This window comes from Hyperolius riggenbachi, chromosome 11 (assembly GCF_040937935.1).
Source record: "Hyperolius riggenbachi isolate aHypRig1 chromosome 11, aHypRig1.pri, whole genome shotgun sequence".
In the NCBI taxonomy this organism is placed as follows: domain Eukaryota; kingdom Metazoa; phylum Chordata; class Amphibia; order Anura; family Hyperoliidae; genus Hyperolius; species Hyperolius riggenbachi.
The window spans coordinates 241,611,486-241,634,194 of record NC_090656.1 but is presented as its reverse complement, the minus strand read 5'-3'; the positions used below and the strand labels follow the sequence as shown (position 1 = coordinate 241,634,194).

The 22,709-nt window shown below is 44.4% G+C and overlaps 1 protein-coding gene across 1 annotated transcript in view; it reads left to right on the top strand.

Moving 5' to 3' along the window:
• The window catches only part of LOC137537979 (embryonic protein UVS.2-like), a 55,141-nt gene extending 35,506 nt beyond the window's left edge, over positions 1-19,635 (top strand). The window contains exons 11-13 of the mRNA XM_068259899.1: positions 9,241-9,359; positions 16,069-16,291; positions 19,287-19,635. Of these exons, the coding sequence (XP_068116000.1) occupies positions 9,241-9,359; positions 16,069-16,291; positions 19,287-19,318 (374 nt within the window). The 3' untranslated portion in view covers positions 19,319-19,635. The remainder of the gene's footprint in view (positions 1-9,240; positions 9,360-16,068; positions 16,292-19,286) is intronic.
• The last annotated feature ends 3,074 nt before the right edge of the window (positions 19,636-22,709 follow it).

Sequence of the window (22,709 nt, the reverse complement as noted above, 5' to 3'; positions counted from 1 at the left end):
TTATGGTTACTTAAAATAAATGTGCACAATTACGGCCATAAGTAATTATGATTTGATCAGTCAACTGATTTACTGTAATTTATTCGTAATTTTGCACAATTTTCTACGTAATTTTGTGCTTAAAGAGACTCAGAGACGAGATAAAGAGCAGCTCTTATACTCGCCCGGGGCTTCCTCCCGCCCCATAAACACGTCCAAGTCCCACGACGTCCTCCCGCGGTCTGGCGTTCAGCCGCGGTTAGCTCCGTTACCAGCCTCAGTCGATGCCAGTCAGGGTCTATGCGCATGCGCAGACCTCCCACGCATGCGCAGTACACCTGGACTGATGTCACTGAGGCTGGTAACTTTTTTTCAAAAAGACCTTTTTTTTTAATATGTATTAGAAATTTTTGCAGCAAACAAATTACAGCAGAACAAACATTATTCAACAAGTTAGAACATAGTGTCCGGGTGACTATAGACAAAGCTTCAGTAATCGGTAAAAAGTCAATTATACAGTTCTGAAGAGAAAGTGACCATTAACACAATTAGGCAGATGTTATTATTTATCCAGAAGTACCTGGGAAACATCAACATTATGTATTCGGCATCTGAGGAGGGGGCGGGCCTAACGGGAAGCGCATGATCCATTCAGTCCCTATGCGGTTGAAGTGCAAAGAGTTTGACTTTAAGGAGTAATGCTGGGCATACACAGCTTGATTTTGCCACTCGATTCTCCCACTTGATCGATTTCCCGCTCGATTCCGCTGGCGATTCCTTTTATCTTCCACCCGTTTTTCTTATCTTTTTGCATTGTCTTCAATGCGGAATCGAGCGGCAAAACGATCGGGCGGGAGATCGGACATTTCGGAAATTATCTATCGAGCCCTCCAAATGACTCTGAGTTGAGCCGTGTATTCCCAGCTTAAAGAGACTCTGTAACAAAATAAAGTTCCCCTGGGGGGGGGGGTACACACCTCGGTAGGGGGAAGCCTCTGTATTCCCAATGAGGCTTCTTCCTCCGCTGTAGCTGTAAGCAATCCAGCTCTGGCTCCCCCGAAGTCTCCTGCAATCCACGCTTGACAAGCCTGACAAGCGTTGATATATTTACCTTTCCTGGCTCCAGCGGGTGGCGCTGCTGCGGCTCTCAGCACAGAGATAGGTGGAAACAACTGATCTCCGTCGGGTCCGCTCTACTACGCAGGTACAGGAGACTTGCAGGAGACTTGCGCCTGCGCAGTAGAGCGGCCCGACAACGATCAGCTATTTCCGCCTATCTCCGCGCAGAGAGCCGATACTGCGCCTGCGCTGGAGCCGGGAAGGTAAATATTTACATCGCCGCTGTCCGGAGGGGCACAGCGAGACCGACATGGGACACAGGAGGACGGGGGAAGCCTCGATCGAAACCGGAGGCTTCCCCCACCCCAGGTGAGTACCCCCCAGGGGAGGTTTTTGTCGTTACAGGTTTTCTTTAAGAAATCTGTTCCATGTGATGTATCCACTACGTCTTATCTAATAAAACACGATGAGGGGGAAGAGAACCCTTCCAGTGTTTAGCAATTATGCATCTAGCTCTAACACAAAATATAGAAGCGAGTACGTTTTGATGTTGAGAGAGTTGAGGAATTTTTTGACCAAACAAGGCCACATATGGATCTGGAGGGACCTGCACTTGTAACGTTATAGAAATTTCTTTAAAGCAATTCTCCCAAATATCAGAGACAGAGGACAATGCCACCAGCAGTGCACCATATCTGCATTTCTTTCACAGCAATCAAAGCATTATACTGACGGGGCTTTTAAAATCTTAGATATAATTTTCGGAGACTGATACCACTCATATTAAATCCTAAAGCTCTTTTCCTTAAGCATAATATTAGAAGAAACTTTGAATATCTATCTGAAGAATACACTCCAGTCTACAGGAGTAGAGGAAGGTAATACTTGGGTCCATTTGTCCATTCAAGGGATGACATCAGGAAGAGAGTCAAACCAAATTAAGTTATATATTTTAGGGATGAGGCCAGGGGCGTCCAGGTCTGATGAGTATAATTTTTCAAATGAAGAAAGATCCCAAGTAGGGCTGTAACGTAATAAGGAAGAGGCATAATGGCGTATTTGTAGATAACAATAAAAAGAGAAAGCAGAAAGGCCATATCTTTTTGTAGGGAGGGCCAAGCGACAACCTTCTGGTTTTCTATTACCGTAAATGTTTCAACAGGTAATACCAGCCAGATGCCACCGTTCCCAGCTCGCATCCGAGGTAGTGAAGGGCAGGATAGGGTTACAGACGATAGGTTCTCGTATAAAATGTCTGGGACAAAAGGACCAGGACCAGATCCAGGTGCGCCATGGGGATAAGGCGCATCCTATAATTGGGTGTTTTTTAAAAGGGGAAAGGATGGAAAGAGTTGTTGGAAGCCAGAGTATGTCTGAAATTCTATAGGGGGCAATTAAAGAATACCCAAGCACCACCCATCTAGGTCTGGGGGTTTTCAAGCCCCATTGAAGGCTCTGAGCTAGTCTGGTGGCTTTATAGTAAGACCATAAATTGGAAAGGCCCAAACCACTGTGTTTTGGATCTAGAGAGATATTTTGAGTTGATTCTGGGATGTTTTCCCTGCCAAATAAATGTTAGAATTTGAGAGTGGAGCCTGAGGATATCTCGTTTGCTTATATCTATTGGTAGGGCCCTAAAATAATACAAAACACCATTTTGAAGTCTTTCCATGATAAGAGGAGAGCGTGCAAAGACTTCAGTAAAGGTTTGAAATTTAGCTCATACAAATGACTCAGGTCAGTAGATAAGAGGAGGATCCCCAAATACCTCAGGGCCCCGGACTGCCACTTAAATTTGAATGCATGGGACAGGGCTGCCTTCTAGTTTTTTTTAAGAAAATTGATTTTAAAAATGCAAAGGTGGAATGTTTTTTAAACTCAGAAAAATGAAAGTCAGAAAACATTTTCCTCTGCATTTTTAAAATGGATTTTCAGCCTTGTTCTCATGATTCCGCTTAACATATGTAGCAATTTTAGTGATGATAGGATGTATGAGGGCATGCTATCTAATATAGGGCATGATTTACTAAACCGTGATAATTCATATCACGGCTGCGCTAGCGTTTCTGTGCATTTTCGTGCAAAATCACAAATTTTCGTGCACAAATATTCACGGTTTTGTGCAAAAACGCGCGCAAAAATGCTAGCGCAGCTATGATATGACTGATCACGGTTTAGTGAATGAAGCCCCTATATTGCTATCTGCTAAAGTCTGCACAAAATTACGAAAAAATTACCCAAAATTGTGAAATTACGGTTCCTGATTACGTTTACAAATGAGGTGAATTATGATTTTACCCCAAATTTCACATTACGATTTTACTTTCTAATTGCGATTTATGATGCACAATTACTATCATGTGAAATTTGCGCTCATCTCTACTGGTATACACATGGCTATAACTGCACTCTACAGTCCAGGTAATTCTGGTGCTGTCAGTAGACGGCCCCTGAATTATGTGCGTGTGTCGTGTTGTCCCCGTCGAGTTGCTACATTTCAGAGGAGGAGGAGTATTTAACGCCGGGGATTTGTGTGGCAGCGGGGGGAGCCGTCAGTTTGCTCGCCCTGCGCCCAACTGTGCGTCGCTGTTATAATGTTTATGCGAGAGAACATGATGTAGCTTCTGCTGGTCACAGTTTTCGGTTCTTGAAGATGACTAGTCACGCCTATACTGTGGCTTCTACAGCTCTGTAATAAGTGAGGGAGCTTTCCAAGCATTTCATCTTGTTTGCCTAGACTATCTGGAGATACGACATTCCTTCAGCCACCGCACAGTTTATCAGCTGTAATGATTGCAAACGTTCAGTCAGGTGGGTGACAGACTGCCGCAGAATTGTTGTCCGCCAGAAACCAGAACTAAGCAGTCATGTGACCCTACATTGCTCCCAACTGTCCCTCTTTCAGAGGGACAGTCCAAGGGACAGTCTTTGGAAGCCCTGTCCCTCTGTCCCTCTTTTCTCCTCATTTGTCCCTCTTTCAGGACTTTGTCCCTCTTTCTATGTTACTGTATATATTTCTCTACCAAAAAAATTGTTTGACTCTAAACTTTATTCCCATCCTTTAAATTGATATACAGGTAGTCCCCAGTTAACGAACGAGATAGGGACACTCCAGTGTCCCCCTCTGTGTCACATCTGCCCTCTGTACTTGCTTATACAGGTTTAAAAGCCATTTTTTCTTTGAATTTTTCAAAATCGATTTTCTGAAAAACTAAAAAAAACTAAAAAAAAAAAAAAAGTGCAATTTGAATTTTTTTCGACTTGTTACCATGGAAACACAGAATCTATGCCATTCGTATTGGTGGGTGGTTCGTAAGTCGGGCGTTCATAAGTCGGGGACTACCTGTATTACTAATTTTAAAATGTTCCTATGAAGGAAAATTAAGCAGGATAGAAAGGATCAGAGTGGTTTGAATTATAAAACAACATACTTTTCTTATGAAATCTTTATGGTATGCGTGACTAGGGCATGGTGGGGGCGTGATCAGGGGTGTGGCTTAAGTGTCCTGCTTTCTCATCTGAAAAAGTTGGGAGGTATGAAAATATTTAGGTAGTAATGGGCCATAGATAAAATAGCTCGGCAACCGTTCCCCTCACCCCTCATATAGAGGAATTAAGTAGCCAGAAGACCACAAGTTTTAGTAGCCATGTGCTCGTTAGATATCGTAGATAGGTAGCCATTAGGGATGCTCGTTTGCATTTCCACAATTCCGATCGAAAATTGCTTTTCCGCATTGGAATTCGTAAATCGGTAATAGAAGTGCGGTAGGTGGATTTTCGCTGAAATTTTTGGCGGCCATTAACTGTAATGTACCATGCAGAAAATCTGCATTACCGATTGGCAGGCATGCCAACGATTTTAGAAATTTATAGCAAAGCCCCCGAAGGCAATAAAAACACTAAATTTTCAGGGTATGGTAAGTAGAAGAGTGGGAACAAGAGGGGGAAAAATCTTCCAAAAAGACCTTGTACTTTTTGAAAAAATCAATGTTAAAGTCGGCAGAAATTTCCATGAAAATCTGCATTGGAATGCGGTAATCGGGAATGGCGGAAAGCGGAATTTCCGCGGAAGATGAAATTGGCAATTCTGACCATCCCTAGTACTTGCCATGCGTGCTTCTCAGATACAAGGTTTAGGTAGCCATGTGTGCTTCCTACAGTAAATACAAGATTTGGGGAGCCTTGCCCCCCAGATACTACCCATGCCCTCCAAATATCAGTATTAATCAGTGTGTCGAGTGTTCCCCCGGATAAGGGGTTTAGGTAGCCATGTGTGTCCCCTAAACAAAAGACATTCTGATTTAGCCCCTCCCTGAATTCAGAGTGAACATCGGAGTGCGGTGAAGTTGCACGCAATGAACATGTGGCCAACTCCGACAGTGGATTGGAAAGTTAAGGTGTAATGGGAGCCAACTCAGGCTGTCTGTACTGGTCAAAATAAATTGTTAAGGGTAAACTGGAGGAGGAGTACACTCCAATCAAACACACGCACTATTCATATTATAAACATATAAATGTTATTGTTAAATTCCTAAGATAAAAAGGTTTTTGTTCCATTAAAAGACAATGGGCCTGATTCACAAAGCGGTGCTAACAGTTAGCCCGCTGGTGAAAAGCCCTTTATCATGCCTAAACTCAGTTTAGGTGTGATAAGTTTAGGCATGATAAGTTTAGGTGTGATAAGTTTAGGTGTGATAAGTTTAGGCATGATAAGTTTAGGTGTGATAAGTTTAGGCATGATAAGTTTAAGCGCCAACTGCGTTAGCACCGCAGTGCACAACTGATCAAAAGTTTTACGCTAGCAAAGACTGGTGCACTTCGTATAAAGTTTAATGGCGCTGCTTTGTGTGCGAGACTTTGCAAGCGATCTAAACTTATCTAAACTTATCATGCCTAAACTTATCACACCTAAACTTATCACACCTAAATTTATCATGCCTAAACTGGCTTTCCACCAGCATGGTGCAATGGTTATCATGCCTAAAGTTTTTTAGGCATGCTAACTGGGTTAGCACCGCTTTGTGAATCGAGCCCGATGTACCCGTAGTGAGGTTGGCCGACCCTCATATTGCATCACACCCACCAAACACACACTCATACATACAGGGGTAAAGTTTGTTTGAAGTGATCACTAAATTCAAATAACTCCCATATATCAGTAGAAGCACCTTAGATTCCTGCAGCAAACATAATGTTCCTCAATAAGCACAAAGTCTGTACTAGTCACCTGACCTATTAAGCAAGGAGAACATGGGCAATCAGAACAGGTGGCAGCCAGGAAACCCATAGAGCCCTAGGCATCTGCCTAGCTTGTCTTGTGGATGAACTAGCTCTGAGGATTGCCTTGCCTTTTACCATTGTCTGGTTTTGAACCATGTAAGGAATTGGATTAGAATTAGTCCAGGCCTTTATATTATGATAACTCTATCTGCCTCTCTCAGTTTCCTGATAGTAATGTATTCCTATAATTCAGACCTTTATGTTATGATAACTCTATCTGCCTCTGTCAGTGTCCTAATAGTAATGTATTCTTATAGGGCAGGCCTTTATATTATGATAACTCTATCTGCCTCTCTCAGTGTCCTGTTAGTAATGTATTCCTATAGGTCAGGCCTTTATATTATGATAACTTTATCTGCCTCTCTCAGTTTCCTGATAGTAATGTATTCCTATAATTCAGACCTTTATGTTATGATAACTCTATCTGCCTCTGTCAGTGTCCTAATAGTAATGTATTCCTATAGGTCAGGCCTTTATATTATGATAACTCTATCTGCCTCTCTCAGTTTCCTGATAGTAATGTATTCCTATAATTCAGACCTTTATGTTATGATAACTCTATCTGCCTCTCTCAGTGTCCTAATAGTAATGTATTCTTATAGGGCAGGCCTTTATATTATGATAACTCTATCTGCCTCTCTCAGTGTCCTGATAGTAATGTATTCCCATAGGTCAGGCCTTTATATTATGATAACTCTATCTGCCTCTCTCAGTGTCCTAATAGAGTTATCATAATATAAAGGCCTGCCCTATAAGAATACATTACTATTAGGACACTGAGAGAGGCAGATAGAGTTATCATAATATAAAGGCCTGACCTATGGGAATACATTACTATCAGGACACTGAGAGAGGCAGATAGAGTTATCATAATATAAAGGCCTGCCCTATAAGAATACATTACTATCTGCCTCTCTCAGTGTCCTTATTGTATATGTATTCCTATAGGTCAGGCCTTTATATTATGATAACTCTATCTGCCTCTCACAGTGTCCTGATAGTAATGTATTCTTATAGGGCAGGCCTTTATATTATGATAACTCTATCTGCCTCTCTCAGTTTCCTGATAGTAATACATTCCTATAGGTCAGGCCTTTATATTATGATAACTCTATCTGCCTCTCTCAGTGTCCTGATAGTAATACATTCCTATAGGTCAGGCCTTTATATTATGATAACTCTATCTGCCTCTCTCAGTGTCCTGATAGTAATGTATTCCTATAGGTCAAACCTTTATATTATGATAACTCTATCTGCCTCTGTCAGTGTCCTAATAGTAATGTATTCTTATAGTCCAGGCCTTTATATTATGATAACTCTATCTGCCTCTCTCACTGTCCTGATAGTAATGTATTCTTATAGGTCAGGCCTTTATATTATGATAACTCTATCTGCCTCTCTCAGTGTCCTGATAGTAATACATTCCTATAGGTCAGGCCTTTATATTATGATAACTCTATCTGCCTCTCTCAGTGTCCTGATAGTAATGTATTCTTATAGGTCAGGCCTTTATATTATGATAACTCTATCTGCCTCTCTCAGTGCCCTAATAGTAATGTATTCTTATAGGGCAGGCCTTTATATTATGATAACTCTATCTGCCTCTCTCAGTGTCCTGATAGTAATGTATTCTTATAGGTCAGGCCTTTATATTATGATAACTCTATCTGCCTCTCTCAGTTTCCTGATGGTAATGTATTCCTATAATTCAGACCTTTATGTTATGATAACTCTATCTGCCTCTGTCAGTGTCCTAATAGTAATGTATTCTTATAGTCCAGGCCTTTATATTATGATAACTCTATCTGCCTCTCTCAGTGTCCTAATAGTAATGTATTCTTATAGTCCAGGCCTTTATATTATGATAACTCTATCTGCCTCTCTCAGTGTCCTAATAGTAATGTATTCTTATAGGGCAGGCCTTTATATTATGATAACTCTATCTGCCTCTCTCAGTGTCCTTATTGTATATGTATTCCTATAGGTCAGGCCTTTATATTATGATAACTCTATCTGCCTCTCTGTTTCCTGATAGTAATGCATTCCTATAGGGCAGGCCTGTATATTATGATAACTCTATCTGCCTCTCTCAGTGTCCTTATTGTATATGTATTCCTATAGGTCAGGCCTTTATATTATGATAACTCTATCTGCCTCTCTCAGTGTCCTGATAGTAATGTATTCTTATAGGGCAGGCCTTTATATTATGATAACTCTATCTGCCTCTCTCAGTGTCCTGATAGTAATGCATTCCTATAGGTCAGACCTTTATATTATGATAACTCTATCTGCCTCTCTCAGTGTCCTGATAGTAATGTATTCCTATAGGTCAGGCCTTTATATTATGATAACTCTATCTGCCTCTCTCAGTATCCTGATAGTAATGTATTCCTATAATTCAGGCCTTTATATTATGATAACTCTATCTGCCTCTCTCAGTGTCCTGATAGTAATGTATTCTTATAGGTCAGGCCTTTATATTATGATAACTCTATCTGCCTCTCTCAGAATCCTGATAGTAATGTATTCCTATAATTCAGGCCTTTATATTATGATAACTCTATCTGCCTCTCTCAGTATCCTGATAGTAATGTATTCCTATAATTCAGGCCTTTATATTATGATAACTCTATCTGCCTCTCTCAGTGTCCTGATAGTAATGTATTCTTATAGGTCAGGCCTTTATATTATGATAACTCTATCTGCCTCTCTCAGTGTCCTGATAGTAATGTATTCCTATAGGTCAGGCCTTTATATTATGATAACTCTATCTGCCCCTCGCAGTTTCCTGATAGTAATGTATTTTTATAATTCAGGCCTTTATATTATGATAACTCTATCTGCCTCTCTCAGTTTCCTGATAGTAATGTATTTTTATAGTCCAGGCCTTTATATTATGATAACTCTATCTGCCTCTCTCAGTGTCCTGTGGTGCCATGCTGACCAGCTCTGAGGGGACTTTCAGTTCTCCCAACTACCCCTCTGCCTACAACCCTAACATGGAGTGCTCCTGGGTAATAACTGCCCCACCTGGATTTGTGGTAAGTAAACACATCCTCTGAGATTTTCCACAGAGTGGAACATCTTGTATTTTTTAATAATACTTTTCACTGTAGCCACTGGAACTTGAAAACTTTTAGAAATGGCCTTGTTGCCCTTTCCTGACTTGTGAGCAGCCACAATGCGCAGCCGCAGGTCCTCACTGAGCTCCTTTGTCTTAGCCATGACTGTCCACAAAGCAACTGCAGAGAGCTGCTGTTTTTTACCTGTTGAGTTGATTAAAACAGCTGTCCCCAGTCAATCAGGGAATTAGGATGATTTAGAACAGCTTGGACTATTTGGAATGGTATAGAATTTTGGATTTTCCCACAGACTGGGACAGTTTGTGAAAGGTATGAATAATTTTGGACTGGACACTTTTTGCTCAAATGTAAATAAAAGTTGAAAAATGTTTTTTTCCCCCACATTAAGGCCTCTTGTACATCGTCTTATTATCTTTTGGGAGACACCTATGTCATTTCCTGTCAAAAAATTACGTGCTGGTTGAATAAAAGTAACTTAAAGTCAAAATTTGTCAGGGGTATGAATAACTATGGACAGCACTGTATGTTACATTTTTCCCCAATCATGAATAAAATAATTCAAAGCTCAGAAAAAATTGATTGGAACTGTACATCAAGTAATTGCCAATCCATCACACACCATACAACTCTTGATAAAGTTGGTCTGAAATTTCCAACATGTCCAATCTCCAAAATTGAAAAAAAAAAACATGAAATTTGATCGGATTTACCGATTGAAAACAAAGAAAAAGTCTCAATTTTTCGGGACTAGGGATGCTCATTCGGATTCCGCGAAATTCCGATCGGAAATTGCATTTCCGCATCGGAATGCGGAAATCGGTAATGCAAGTGCGTTAGGCGGATGTCCGCCGGAAATCGCGGAATTTCCGCCCGACTTTAACATCGATTTTCTCAAAAACTATAAGGTCTTTTTGAAAACTTTTTTTGCATCTTGTTCAGGAGATTCAGTTTAATAAACCTTGAAAATTTGATGTTTCTAGGACTTACAGGGGCTTTGCTATTAACAGCTAAAGTCGGCGGATTTTTACTGTAATGTAAAATGCAGAAAATCTGCATCTGCCTATTTTCTGCATTTTACATTACAGTAAAAATCCGCCGACTTTAGCGGTTAATAGCAAAGCCCCCGTAAGTCCTAGAAACACCAAATTTTCAGAGTTTGTTAAACAGATGCAAAAAAAAGTTTTCAAAAAGACCTTATAGTTTTTGAGAAAATCGATGTTAAAGTCGGGCGGAATTTCCGCGATTTCCGGCGGAAATTCCGCATCGGAATGCGGAAATTGGTAGCGGAAAGCAGAATCGGTATTTGGCAATGGCGGAATTCGGATTTACCGCGGAATCGGAAATTGGCATTTCCGACCATCCCTATTCGGGACAACCGATTGAAATTATTTAATTGGTGAAAAACTGGATCTTTTAACTGTATGGTGTGTGGCCACCTTTACACTCGCGCCAGTCTTCCTTTGCTGCTTGCCGGTAACTGGCAGCAGAAAGAACCTGCCTGATGCTGGTTCTCAAACTCATCACTGCAGCACTTGCAAAGCTTAACCATTATCACAGCATAAAACAACCTCCACGATGCCTCTAGCTGCAGTCAATATTGTGGTCGTGGTCTGGGCTAGTGTTGGGCGAACACCTGGATGTTCGGGTTCGGGCCGAACAGGCCGAACATGGGCCAGATGTTCGGCATGTTCGGCCCGAACGCCGAACTCAATGGGAGTCAATGGGACCCCCGAACATGCCCATTTTGGGGGCCCTATGGGGTCGCAGGCATAAGGGGGGAGCATGCCCCGGTCGCGGGGGGGGGTCGGAAATTCCCCCCACCCCCTCCGCTAGCGCTCCCCCCTCTGCCCGCTTCTCCATACAAAAAGTTTGAAACAAGTTCAATAGTACCTGGGCTGGTGGCACTGGCTGGCAGTGGAGTGAGGAGGAGGAGGAGTCCGAGTAGCAGAGTGACGTTGAGGCCGGGCAGCGGGCGGTTCAGCGCTAGTACCCTTGTGGTACTTCCGCCCTTTCTCTGACCTCACGTCCTCTGCGTGATGACGCATACGAGGGTACGCGTGATGCGTACCCTCGTATGCAGAGGACGTGAGGTCAGAGAAAGGGCGGAAGTACCACAAGGGTACTAGCGCTGAACCGCCCGCTGCCCGGCCTCAACGTCACTCTGCTACTCGGACTCCTCCTCACTCCACTGCCAGCCAGTGCCACCAGCCCAGGTACTATTGAACTTGTTTCAAACTTTTTGTATGGGGAAGCGGGCAGAGGGGGGAGCGCTAGCGGAGGGGGTGGGGGGAATTTCCGACCCCCCCCGCGATCGGGGCATGCTCCCCCCTTATGCCTGCGACCCCATAGGGGGCATAGGGGGGCAGTATTCGGCCGAACAGGGCCCTGTTCGGCCGAACAGGGGCCCTGTTCGGCCATGTTCGGCCATGCATTCTGCAGTTCGGGCGAACCCCGAACAGTTTGGCCGAACACCACCAGGTGTTCGGCCGAACTCGAACATCACCCGAACAGGGTGATGTTCTGCAGAACCCGAACAGTGGCGAACACTGTTCGCCCAACACTAGTCTGGGCTACCACTGCCATTATGCCATACCAATGACACACAGCTATACTAGTCCTTCAAACCTGGTGGAACAGATCCTACCCCCCCCCCCCCCTTCCTAAAAAAAAGAAGATATAAAAATAAATAAATTCTTCCTTAGCTGAGTTACAGGCGTGGATAAATGACAACTGGCTGAAACTGAATGTTGATAAAACTGAGGTCCTCTTTGTCCAAAGCCATCGCTTGGCATCAAAACAGCTCTATCCTAAATCAACACCAATCAGGAATTCAAACATAAACAGCTCTGACCTTGTGCGCAGCCTTGGTGTACTGATCGATGGGGAATTGGCAGCTAGTACAGAAGGTTGCCGCAAGATTGTTACCAAACCAAACCCGCCATTGCCAAATAACACCAATCCTTCACTCATTACACTGGCTACACATAAAATCGAGAATCCTTTTAAAGAATCCCAAAATTGGTATGCTAACATTCAAATCCCTGCGCAATTTAGGCCCTTGGGTACATGAGGGACTTTCTGAAACTGCACCACACCTCACAACCTCAGATCAGCAGAATCCATAAACTTGGTCACTCCCAGAGTGCACCTCAAAATCTTTGAAGCCAGCAGTGCTTTCTGTCATACTTCCCCTTTGGAATTCTCTACCACACCAGATAAAGAAAGCCCCTTCCCTGGAGTTATTCAAATCCAGACTGAAAAGCCACCTGTTTAGCCTGGCATTGCCGGACTTATAGAGTTCTTCCTCTGTTCCATAATATACCAATCAACCAATTACTGTTCTGAGACAAGCTTATGCAATTTGAGTCCTACAGGAGAAAAGCGATTACAAATGCTATTTGTTGTTGTCTATGGGACAGCTGAAAAGCGCCAGTTGCCATCGTGCTAAAATGAACTGCTCCATCCTCTGCCCTATAGTCACCTTTGGATGGGCCCTGGAACCAGCATGCAGCATGATCTTGTTAAGCCTTATCTCGCTAATATTATAAATGTGAAAGTTTGGATGTTTGTTACTCGATCACACAACAATGGCTGAACGGATTAGAATGAAATTTGGCACACACATAATACATTACCTGGAATAACATATAGGATACTTTGGCCTTGATTCACTAACCGGCACTAAGCTGGTTAGTGTGCCTTATCACTTAGTGGGCACAAACTAGAGGGCTAACCTTATCTGAGGTTAGTGTGCCTTATCTGAGGTTAGTGTGCCTTATCTGAGGTTAGTGTGCCTTATCTGAGGTTAGTGTGCCTTTTCTGAGGTTAGTGTGCCTTATCTGAGGTTAGTGTGCCTTTTCTGAGGTTAGTGCGCCTTATCTGAGGTTAGCGTGTCTTATCTGAGGTTAGCGTGCCTTATCTGAGGTAGTGTGCCTTATCTGAGGTTAGTGTGCCTTATCTGAGGTTAGTGTGCCTTATCTGAGGTTAGTGTGCCTTTTCTGAGGTTAGTGTGCCTTTTCTGAGGTTAGTGCGCCTTATCTGAGGTTAGCGCGCCTTATCTGAGGTTAGTGTGCCTTATCTGAGGTAGTGTGCCTTATCTGAGGTTAGTGTGCCTTATCTAAGGTTAGTGTGCCTTATCTGAGGTTAGTGTGCCTTTTTTGAGGTTAGTGTGCCTTTTCTGAGGTTAGTGTGCCTTTTCTGAGGTTAGTGTGCCTTATCTGAGGTTAGTGCGCCTTATCTGAGGTTAGTGTGCCTTATCTGATGTTAGCGTGTCTTATCTGAGGTTAGCGTGCCTTATCTGAGGTTAGCGTGCCTTATCTGAGGTTAGTGTGCCTTATCTGAACTTAGTGCCCCTTAAGTAGCTTTGTGCACACTAAAAGATGCACAAAGCTACATCGCGCACTCCACCGCGCACAGCGTGCACAGCGTAATGCGCCAATCTTTGCGCGCAGTGTGACGATAATGTCGCAGCCGCTGTACTGTATATGATGCGACCATAAGGTCGCATAGGATGCGACGATAACGGTGCACTGATGCGCCATTTAGGTCGCAATCTATGCGACCTTAAGGTCACATCATGTACGGTATAGCAGGTACGATGTTATCGTGCAGTGCGCGATGTAGCTTTGTGCATCTTTTAGTGTGCACAAAGCTACTTAAGGGGCACTAAGTTCAGATAAGGCACACTAACCTCAGATAAGGCACACTAACCTCAGATAAGGCACACTAACCTCAGATAAGGCACACTAACCTCAGATAAGGCACACTAACTCATATAAGGCACACTAACCTCAGATAAGGCACACTATCCTCAGATAAGGCACACTATCCTCAGATAAGGCACACTAACCTCAGATAAGGCACACTAACTCATATAAGGCACACTAACCTCAGATAAGGCACACTAACCTCAGATAAGGCACACTATCCTCAGATAAGGCACACTATCCTCAGATAAGGCACACTAACCTCAGATTAGGTGCTTAGCGCCGGTTAGTGAATCAAGCCCTTTGGGCTCGATTCAGTAAACCGTGCTAAGTGTTAGCATGCCTGTGAAAAGCCCTATAGCATGCCTAAAGTTAGTTTAGGCATGATAAATTCACATCTAAAGACTTTAGGCGTGATAACTAGGGTGCTAACTGGGTTAGCACCCTTTACTAAATTCACATCGCGCGCACAGTCCCGCACGCAAAACTTTGCACGCGCACCGCGAAAACAGCGCACCCGATGCGCCTATAAGGTCGCATTGGGTGCGACCTTAATGTCGCACCATGTGACGTTAAAGTCGCACGCAATGCGACCTTATAGGCGCATCAACGCACCGTTTTCGTCGCACCGCGATGCAACATTTCGCGCACACCGCGCTGTGGGCACGCAAAGTTTTCAGTGTGGGACTTTGCGTGCGATGTAAATTTAGTAAACGGTGCTAACCCAGTTAGCACGCTAGTTATCACGCCCAAAGTCTTTAGGCGTGCTAACTGGGTTAGCACCGTTTACTGAATCAAGCCCTTTGTGTCCCCATAACCAAAAAGTAGGCAGAAACAAATACAAATTTCACCGGGAAACTATAAACTGCAGCCATTCTTACACTGTTAATGGCAGGGTGCTCAAACTTTGCACAGCTGGTCACTGGGTGACTGGGATTAATATTCTGAAAAGTGGGTGGAGCCTACAAAAGCCAATCAAAATTCACCTATTGATTTTCAAGGGGAATATTTCATTGCTACCATTCTTGCACTGTTAATGGCACAGGCCTCAAACCTGGTACAGTTGGTCATTGGGTGACTGGGGTTCAAATTTAGAAAAGGGGTGGAGCCACAAACAGCCAATCAGATTTGCTTAATTTCAATGGGAAAACATAAATTATTGATGCCAAGGACTCAAAAGCTCACAAACTAGGTCATTGAATAATTGAAGTAATTGTGTGTTAGTGTTAGGAAAAGTGGGTGGAGCCAACACCAGCCGAACGTATACCCGGTCAATGCTGGGCCATCAGCTTGTATAGTAAGGGCCCATTCACATTTAAGGGGGAATCGCAAAACGCTAGAGTTTTTTTAAAATGCTAGTGCTATTATAGCCTCTGGCAGTGTTCTCACTGCCGCGATTATGGGTATTTTTGTGATTATCACTAATCGCAAACGCAACAGATTTCAGGCAATTTTGAAACGATTGCCAGTAGCATGCATAGAACCGGTAATCGCGATCACTCCAAAAACGTGATTTTTCTGCATTCTATCGCAAAAAAATCACCCGCAAAAACGTTAATGCAAATCGCTAGCGTTTTTAAGTGTGAATGGGCCCTAAATAGGGATTACTCCCACTGCTGCGATTGTGGCATGCTTGCGATGTCCGATGAACGCAGATGTGCTGCCTCTAGCATTGTACCACCGATTGCGTTCACTGGAATGAGAATCGCCAAACGCAATCACCGAAAATCATGGAACACCGCAATGTAAAATCGTGACTGCGACTGCAATCGTGATTTGTGGTTCCAAATGTAAATGGGGCCTAAGAAGTTGGCCTCCACCACTGAGTACTGCCGGGGGGTTTGTGCTGGTTGGCTGAGACTTCCGGTTAGTTGGGTTCCGGATAACCGGGACTGTACTGAATATTTCATTTACTGTAAAGCCGAACGGATATGTAATCTTTTATCTTTTATCTCTTTCAGGTCTTCGTTAATATGACTGATTTTAGGCTGGAGGTGGACAGGAAATGCAGTAACGATTATGTGGTGGCTTACGATGGACCGAAGACCACCTCCCCACAGCTTGCAAGATATTGTGGCTCAGTCGGTCAGAAGAATTTCACCTCCAAAGCGAGTACCGTACTGACGCAGTTCCGGAGTGACAGTTCAATTCAGCTACGAGGGTTCTCTGCCAGTTACGTCTTTGGTAAGTTCAGAGGAGAAATTTATAGGGCAAAAATGTGTAAAGCAAAGACCTCATGGAGGAGGTTTTGTATCATGGACAGAATTTAAAAACATAAAGTGAACCTGAACTGGGCCAGAAAAATAAAAGTTAGATACTCACTTGTGTAGAGAAAAGGCTCTGGATCTTATAGAGCCTTCCCAGTTCTTGCTCTGCCTCCTCGCTCCGCCCCCTCGCTCTGCCCCCTCGCTCCACCTCCTCACTCCGCCCCCTCGCTCCGCCTCCTCTCTCTGCCCCCTCGCTCCACCTCCTAGCTCCGCCCCCTCAATCCACCGCTGCCCCCCGTTGACATTATTTGACCTTCAGGTTGAATCCCTCTTTGGCCCTCCTCGCTCCGCCCCCTCGCTCCACCTCCTCGCTCCGCACCCTCGCTCCGTCTCCTCTCTCTGCCCCCTCGCTCCACCTCCTCGCTCCGCCCCCTCAATCCACCGCTGCCCCCCGTTGACATTATTTGACCTTCAGGTTGAATCCCTCTTTGGCCCTCCTCGCTCTGCCCCCTCGCTCCACCTCCTCACTCCGCCCCCTCGCTCCGCCTCCTCTCTCTGCCCCCTCGCTCCACCTCCTAGCTCCGCCCCCTCAATCCACCGCTGCCCCCCGTTGACATTATTTGACCTTCGGGTTGAATCCCTCTTTGGCCCTCCTCGCTCCGCCCCCTCGCTCCACCTCCTCGCTCCGCACCCTCGCTCCGTCTCCTCTCTCTGCCCCCTTGCTCCACCTCCTCGCTCCGCTCCACTCAATCCACCGCTGTCCCCGGTTGACATTATTTGACCTTCAGGTTGAATCCCTCTTTGGCCCTCCTCGTTCAGCTTCAGAAATACTTGCATCGTGAGACAGTTATGTACTGGCTCACGCATGTGCAGTACTGGCACATGCTTTTTCTGAAGCACTCGGGGATGCTAGTACTTCCAAAGCATGGCAAGGATTACCAAAGGTGCAGAAATTCCATAGGGGACAGCGGTGGAATGAGGGCATGACAGGTGTGTCAAACTCATCTCAAAAAGTGGGCCAAAGTTGACCACTGGGACTGAGTCACTGGCCAACCACAATGTCTAGTGACCACCTCCCTACCTCATAAATTTCCCTTGTGTCTAATAGCTCCCTTATACAGTTCCCTGGTGTCTAGTGCCCCCCCCCCCTATGCAGTTCCCTTGTGACTAGTGGCCCCTCCTTCCCCTATACAGCCTATACAGTCCCCTGGTGTCTAGTGGGCCCCCTCCTCTATACACTTCCCTAGTGTCTAATGCCTCCTCCTTTACCTATAGAGTTATCTGGTTTTTAGTGGTCCTGCCTCCCCTATTGAGCTTACTGGTGTTTAGTGGTCCAACCTCCCCTATTGATCCCCCTGTTGTCTTGTGCCCCCCCCCCCACCTTCCTCCTTTATACAGTTCCCTGGTGTCTAGTTGCCCCTACTTCCACTATACAGTCCCCTGGTGTCTAGTGGCCCCTCCCTCCCCTATACACTTCCCTGGTGTCTAGTGGGCCCGCCTCCTGTATACACTTCCCTAGTGTCTAATGTCTCCTCCGTTCCCTATAGAGTTATCTGGTTTTTAGTGGTCCTGCCTCCCCTATTGAGCTTCCTGGTGTTTAGTGGTCCAACCTCCCCTATTAATCCCCCTGTTGTCTTGTGCCCCCCCCCCCCCTTTCCTCCCCTATACAGTTCCCTGGTGTCTAGTAACCCCTCTCTTCCCTATAGAGTTCCCTGGTGTCTAGTGGCCCCTCTCTTCAGTGGTGTAACTAGGGAGTTTGGGGTCCCAGTGCGAGTTTTCCATGGGTCCCCAAGCACTCTATTGACATGGAGCCCCAAAACCCTCATCACATTTCTCATCACATGGGTCTCATAGAGCTTGTGGGACATTAACTGTGCCCCCCCCCACACCAAACAACCCCGGCTGATCCTAAGGTACAGCCTCCCGACTTCCACCTCAAGCAAGAGACACTCACAATAGCCTAAAAACGTTTCCTCCTCCTTTTATTCTTAAAGAAAATCTGTAAAAAAAGAAATAATGAAACAGTTCCTGGGGGATGCTTACCTCGAGAGGGAGAAGCCTCTGGAACCTAATAAGGATTTCCGCATCCTCTTCACCCTCCGGGATGCAGCGCTGGCAGCACCCGAACCGCAGCGATGTAAATATTTACCTTCCACGATCCAGCACAGGAGCAATAGCAGCTTTCCGATTGGGCTCAGGAGGAAATATCCGAGCCTGATCAAGTCCGATCTACAACACAGGCGAGTAGAGCTGACCTGTTCGGGCTCAGCTATTTCAGCATTTGCATGAAAGGGTAGTCCGCAGGAGTGCAGAAGGTCAATATTTCTGCTAGTCTACTTCAGGTGACCTAGTGGGAAACCTCATAGACCAGCGGCCGCTCCCTGCTCCCGGAAATTTGCTCGCAACCACTAATTTGTAAGAAAAAGGGGACCCAGCGGGCCCACCCAGCGCACTGTAAATGCAATGGTCATTATGCCACAACGCACCACTCTGAATGAGGCCTGTAATAGAAAGGCTTTAAAGGGAAGGTCCGAAAAGCATAAAAATAAAAAATCTACTTACCTGGGGATTCCTCCAGCCCCTGACAACCTTCCTGTTCCCTCGCCGCAGCTCCAGTGTCTCCCGGGCCCCTCCGGTGCAGATGCCGACCTCGCCAGGCTTGCGCTTCACCATGCGGCTCACGGAGTCACACTTCATCCGGACTGTATTGTGCAGGCACAGAACTACCGCACCTGTGCAGTACAGTCTGGATGACGTCAGCCGACTACGTGAGAAGCACACTGGAGCGCAAGTAGGCCTCCTGTACCAGAGGGGAGTCCGGGAAGCATGGCTGCGGCCAGGGCACAGGACGGCTGCCAGGGGCTGGAGGAAGCCGAGGCAAGTAGGTTTTTGATTTTTATGCACCTTGGACGTGTCTTTTAAATTTGTCTTTATTTATTTTTATTAATGATACTTTTGTGCCTCCTTTGCAGTTCCGAACAAAGTAAATGGAACAAACGCCTAAGTGACTGGAGTGGAATTTTATTGTCATTTCATGTTTACTACTTATTCTTTGAATGCATCCTGATTATCAACCTCACAATACGAGAGAAAAGTGATCGATTGATGGATCGACGACCTCCATGCGCTGCAGAGAGGGGGAACCTATCCAGATAAAGAGCGATTCGGAACCGGAATATCTGCGCGGGATTTGTCTCGTGCTCACAGTTTGATTTATATTTATAGAAATAAACAGAATGTGATGAACAGGTATAAAAAAACTATACACAGGTCTTGATTGAATACATTAAACTTTAATAATCACGGCTTAAAAGTCAACAACTGTGTTGTGTGCGTTTCTGTTCCTCTTAAAGTGGACCCAAATTAAAAATACAAGATTTCAGAAATAAAATCTATTTTCTAAATTATAACAATAAATAGCAGCCTTTTTCAGCTGCATGATGACAAATATAAAATATTTTACATTTATTGGAGGAACCCCTCCCTTCCTTTCATATTGCCGGGACAGAATCCGGCAGACTGGTGGAGGAGATCAAAAACAAAACACAGGCTGCTACTGATGATGTCACAGGGAAGGTGATCTCAGCTTGTGTGAGATGTCACATAGACCACGCCCCTGTGAGGGAGGGTAGCTGATGACAAACACACCGATGATCTAAAACCTCCTACTAAGCTCAGAAGTAATGGCTGCCACCTGTATAACTCTAGTTATGGAAAGAGAAGGGTGAAAAGCATGCACTGAAATGCTCATAGGCTTGAAGGAATGTTTATGTATCTTTGTATGTGTCAGAGTGGTGTAACTAAATATTGTGAATTAAAAAAAATGTTTGGTTTGGGTCCGCTTTAATTATGCCGAGTTCCTGTTCTACAGTTCGTAAGACAGTGACATTCATGGTACAATCAAGTTGTTCGATTTTCCCATTTATTTAACCAAAATGATCACATACAGGGCAAATTGAAAATAATCTTTTTTTTTCGATCAAGACAAAACAGACAATTATTCAGTTTTTTTGATAAAAATCTGATTGGATGTGTTGGAAAATCAGAAAGAAAAGTATAAAAACATACATTTCGATTCGATCATATGTTTGATATTTTTGGAAAAATCATGAGTGTATGCAAGTATAGTAGTAGCAGTAGGGTATTGTACCGTGTTAGCCATCAGTAAAAGCAAGAAGTTTTAAATCAGGATGATACCATTTATTGGCTAACTACAAATGAATAAGAATAAACAAGCTTTCGGCCTTGCAGCCGTCGTCGGGCTTATATCCTGTTAGTTTGCAGGCTGGTGGTACAGACAGCTATATACATGCAACATCAAAAGGGAAAACATAGATTTTTTTCAAGCATAAATACATGTCATTAAAGCAGTAGGATCAGCCATACTATTGCAGGGAAAAAAAACACATATATAAGTAGATAAATACTTGATCTACTTACATAACACATGTATTATACTGTCCACGTTTTGATTTCAGTGAATGTTATATAGTAAATGACAAGAATTCTGTTCCTGGTGGGGGCCATGTCTTTTGCCCACAGTTAAGGCTAACTCGTGATGTCATTTCTGCCCTTTACTTTTTTTCTTTTCTCCTCCAATCGCTGAGTCACCTCAGCCTTGCTTGTAAACACAAGTGAGCAGGGGATTAGGTTTCAGATAAGCAGCTGGCAGGGAAATAAAGGGAAGAGGAGGAATATATTATAGATAAAAAGAACCCCCAGCATGCAATTCTTTGGCATGACTACTAAAGGGCCAGTGTTCCTTAAGTATGTGATAACTCTAAATCATAACAGTAGAAAAAGTTTTGAAAGTTTTAAATGCAGGTTTAGCATCTTTATCACTTAATACACTCAGACCAGTTGCTGTTGAAATTTGATTTTTATGGTGAAAATACCGCTTTAAGATGCCTTAATTGAAACAGAACATCTAAATGGGGTGAGGGGTGGTTGAGATAAGGATCCTTGTTTACACCATGATGAAACATGAATAGGCTTCAACAAAACGGAACATCACCCTGCCGACAAAAAAGGTGTGGGACCTGCAGACACCTCTACTCCACTGACATATCGATGTACAGAGGCGCCAAAAGGATAAAAGTTTAAAACATCCGGGTGGCGGTGGTGGACCAGCCACTCCAAAACAGACACAATGCTGTTGCTTGAGATTAAGATAATTTATTCACATACTCCAAGATAAAAACTGCAACGCGTTTCACGGGCACAATCCCGCTTCATCAGGCATTAGAACAACCGAAGTATCACACTATAAATGACAGAGATGAAGAGCATATCAGAGTGCTGTATGTGGATGATAGCATCATGTGTATATATAGATATAATAATATATAGTGTAATAGCGAGGGATATGGTAGACCAGGGTGAAGATATTTGTATAATAGTGATGGGCATAAGGAGTGAGTTAGCGGTGAACGGTGATGTCATAGGATGAAAGTGTGACTGATCTGAATAGTGCGCCTATACAGATATGTATATTAGAAGCCAGAAGGAGATTAAAATTATTGCACAAGGTATGGGGAGGGGGGGGGGGAGGTTTTTTTTTTTGGTGGAGGGTAAATGCATTAGCTTGGTCCAGGTAGGTGATGTGGTGTGGTAAGGACGATATAGTGGTAAGGAAGGGAAAGTAGTGAGGATGTGTAACGATTGTGGAACTTTCTCCGTGATCAGCGCACAACGTGTGTGCTGACACGGCGGAAATCCTCCACAAGCGTATATTTGCAGGCACCCAGCAAAAAGTGCTACGCACCTGTAGAGGGAAATTCCTGTCGGCAGATGGCGCTGGGGAGTGCAGAGGAACCAATCCTCTGTACCTCCACAAATGCCAGACAGGAATTGTACGAAGCGCAGAACGCAATCGCAAGAGAGGCGATGGCGAATGAGACGAGCAAAGGGACAGGTTGTATGTGTGTGCGCCAATCTAGTCGCCACCCCGCGACCGCGCACACACACACAACAGCAGATACGAAACAGAAACGCAACCGCAAGAAAGGCGATTGCCAGAAGTGACACAAGGCAGATTAGAACAGAATACGAGGATAGCAAAGGCACAGCAAATCATACAATGAGGAGATGCGGAAATCAACAAACGCTAGCTAACCGCGAACACCGCACTCATTCGCAACAGTGCACGTGGTTATGCGCGGTCTCCATGTGATAAGCACAATAGAGACAAGCACGCCTAACTAACCATCGACAGACAAACATGAAACAGAGGACGCGAACGCTTGCTTAACGGTTACCTCACCGAGCCTCCAGCAAGCGGTCGTAGCAGACAAGACAGACACACGAAAACAGGGACAAGCGAGAGATAGGATCCACAGCACTAGCGAAAAGTGGCTAGCGCGATCCAGGAAGACAGAACAGAAGGATCCACAGCA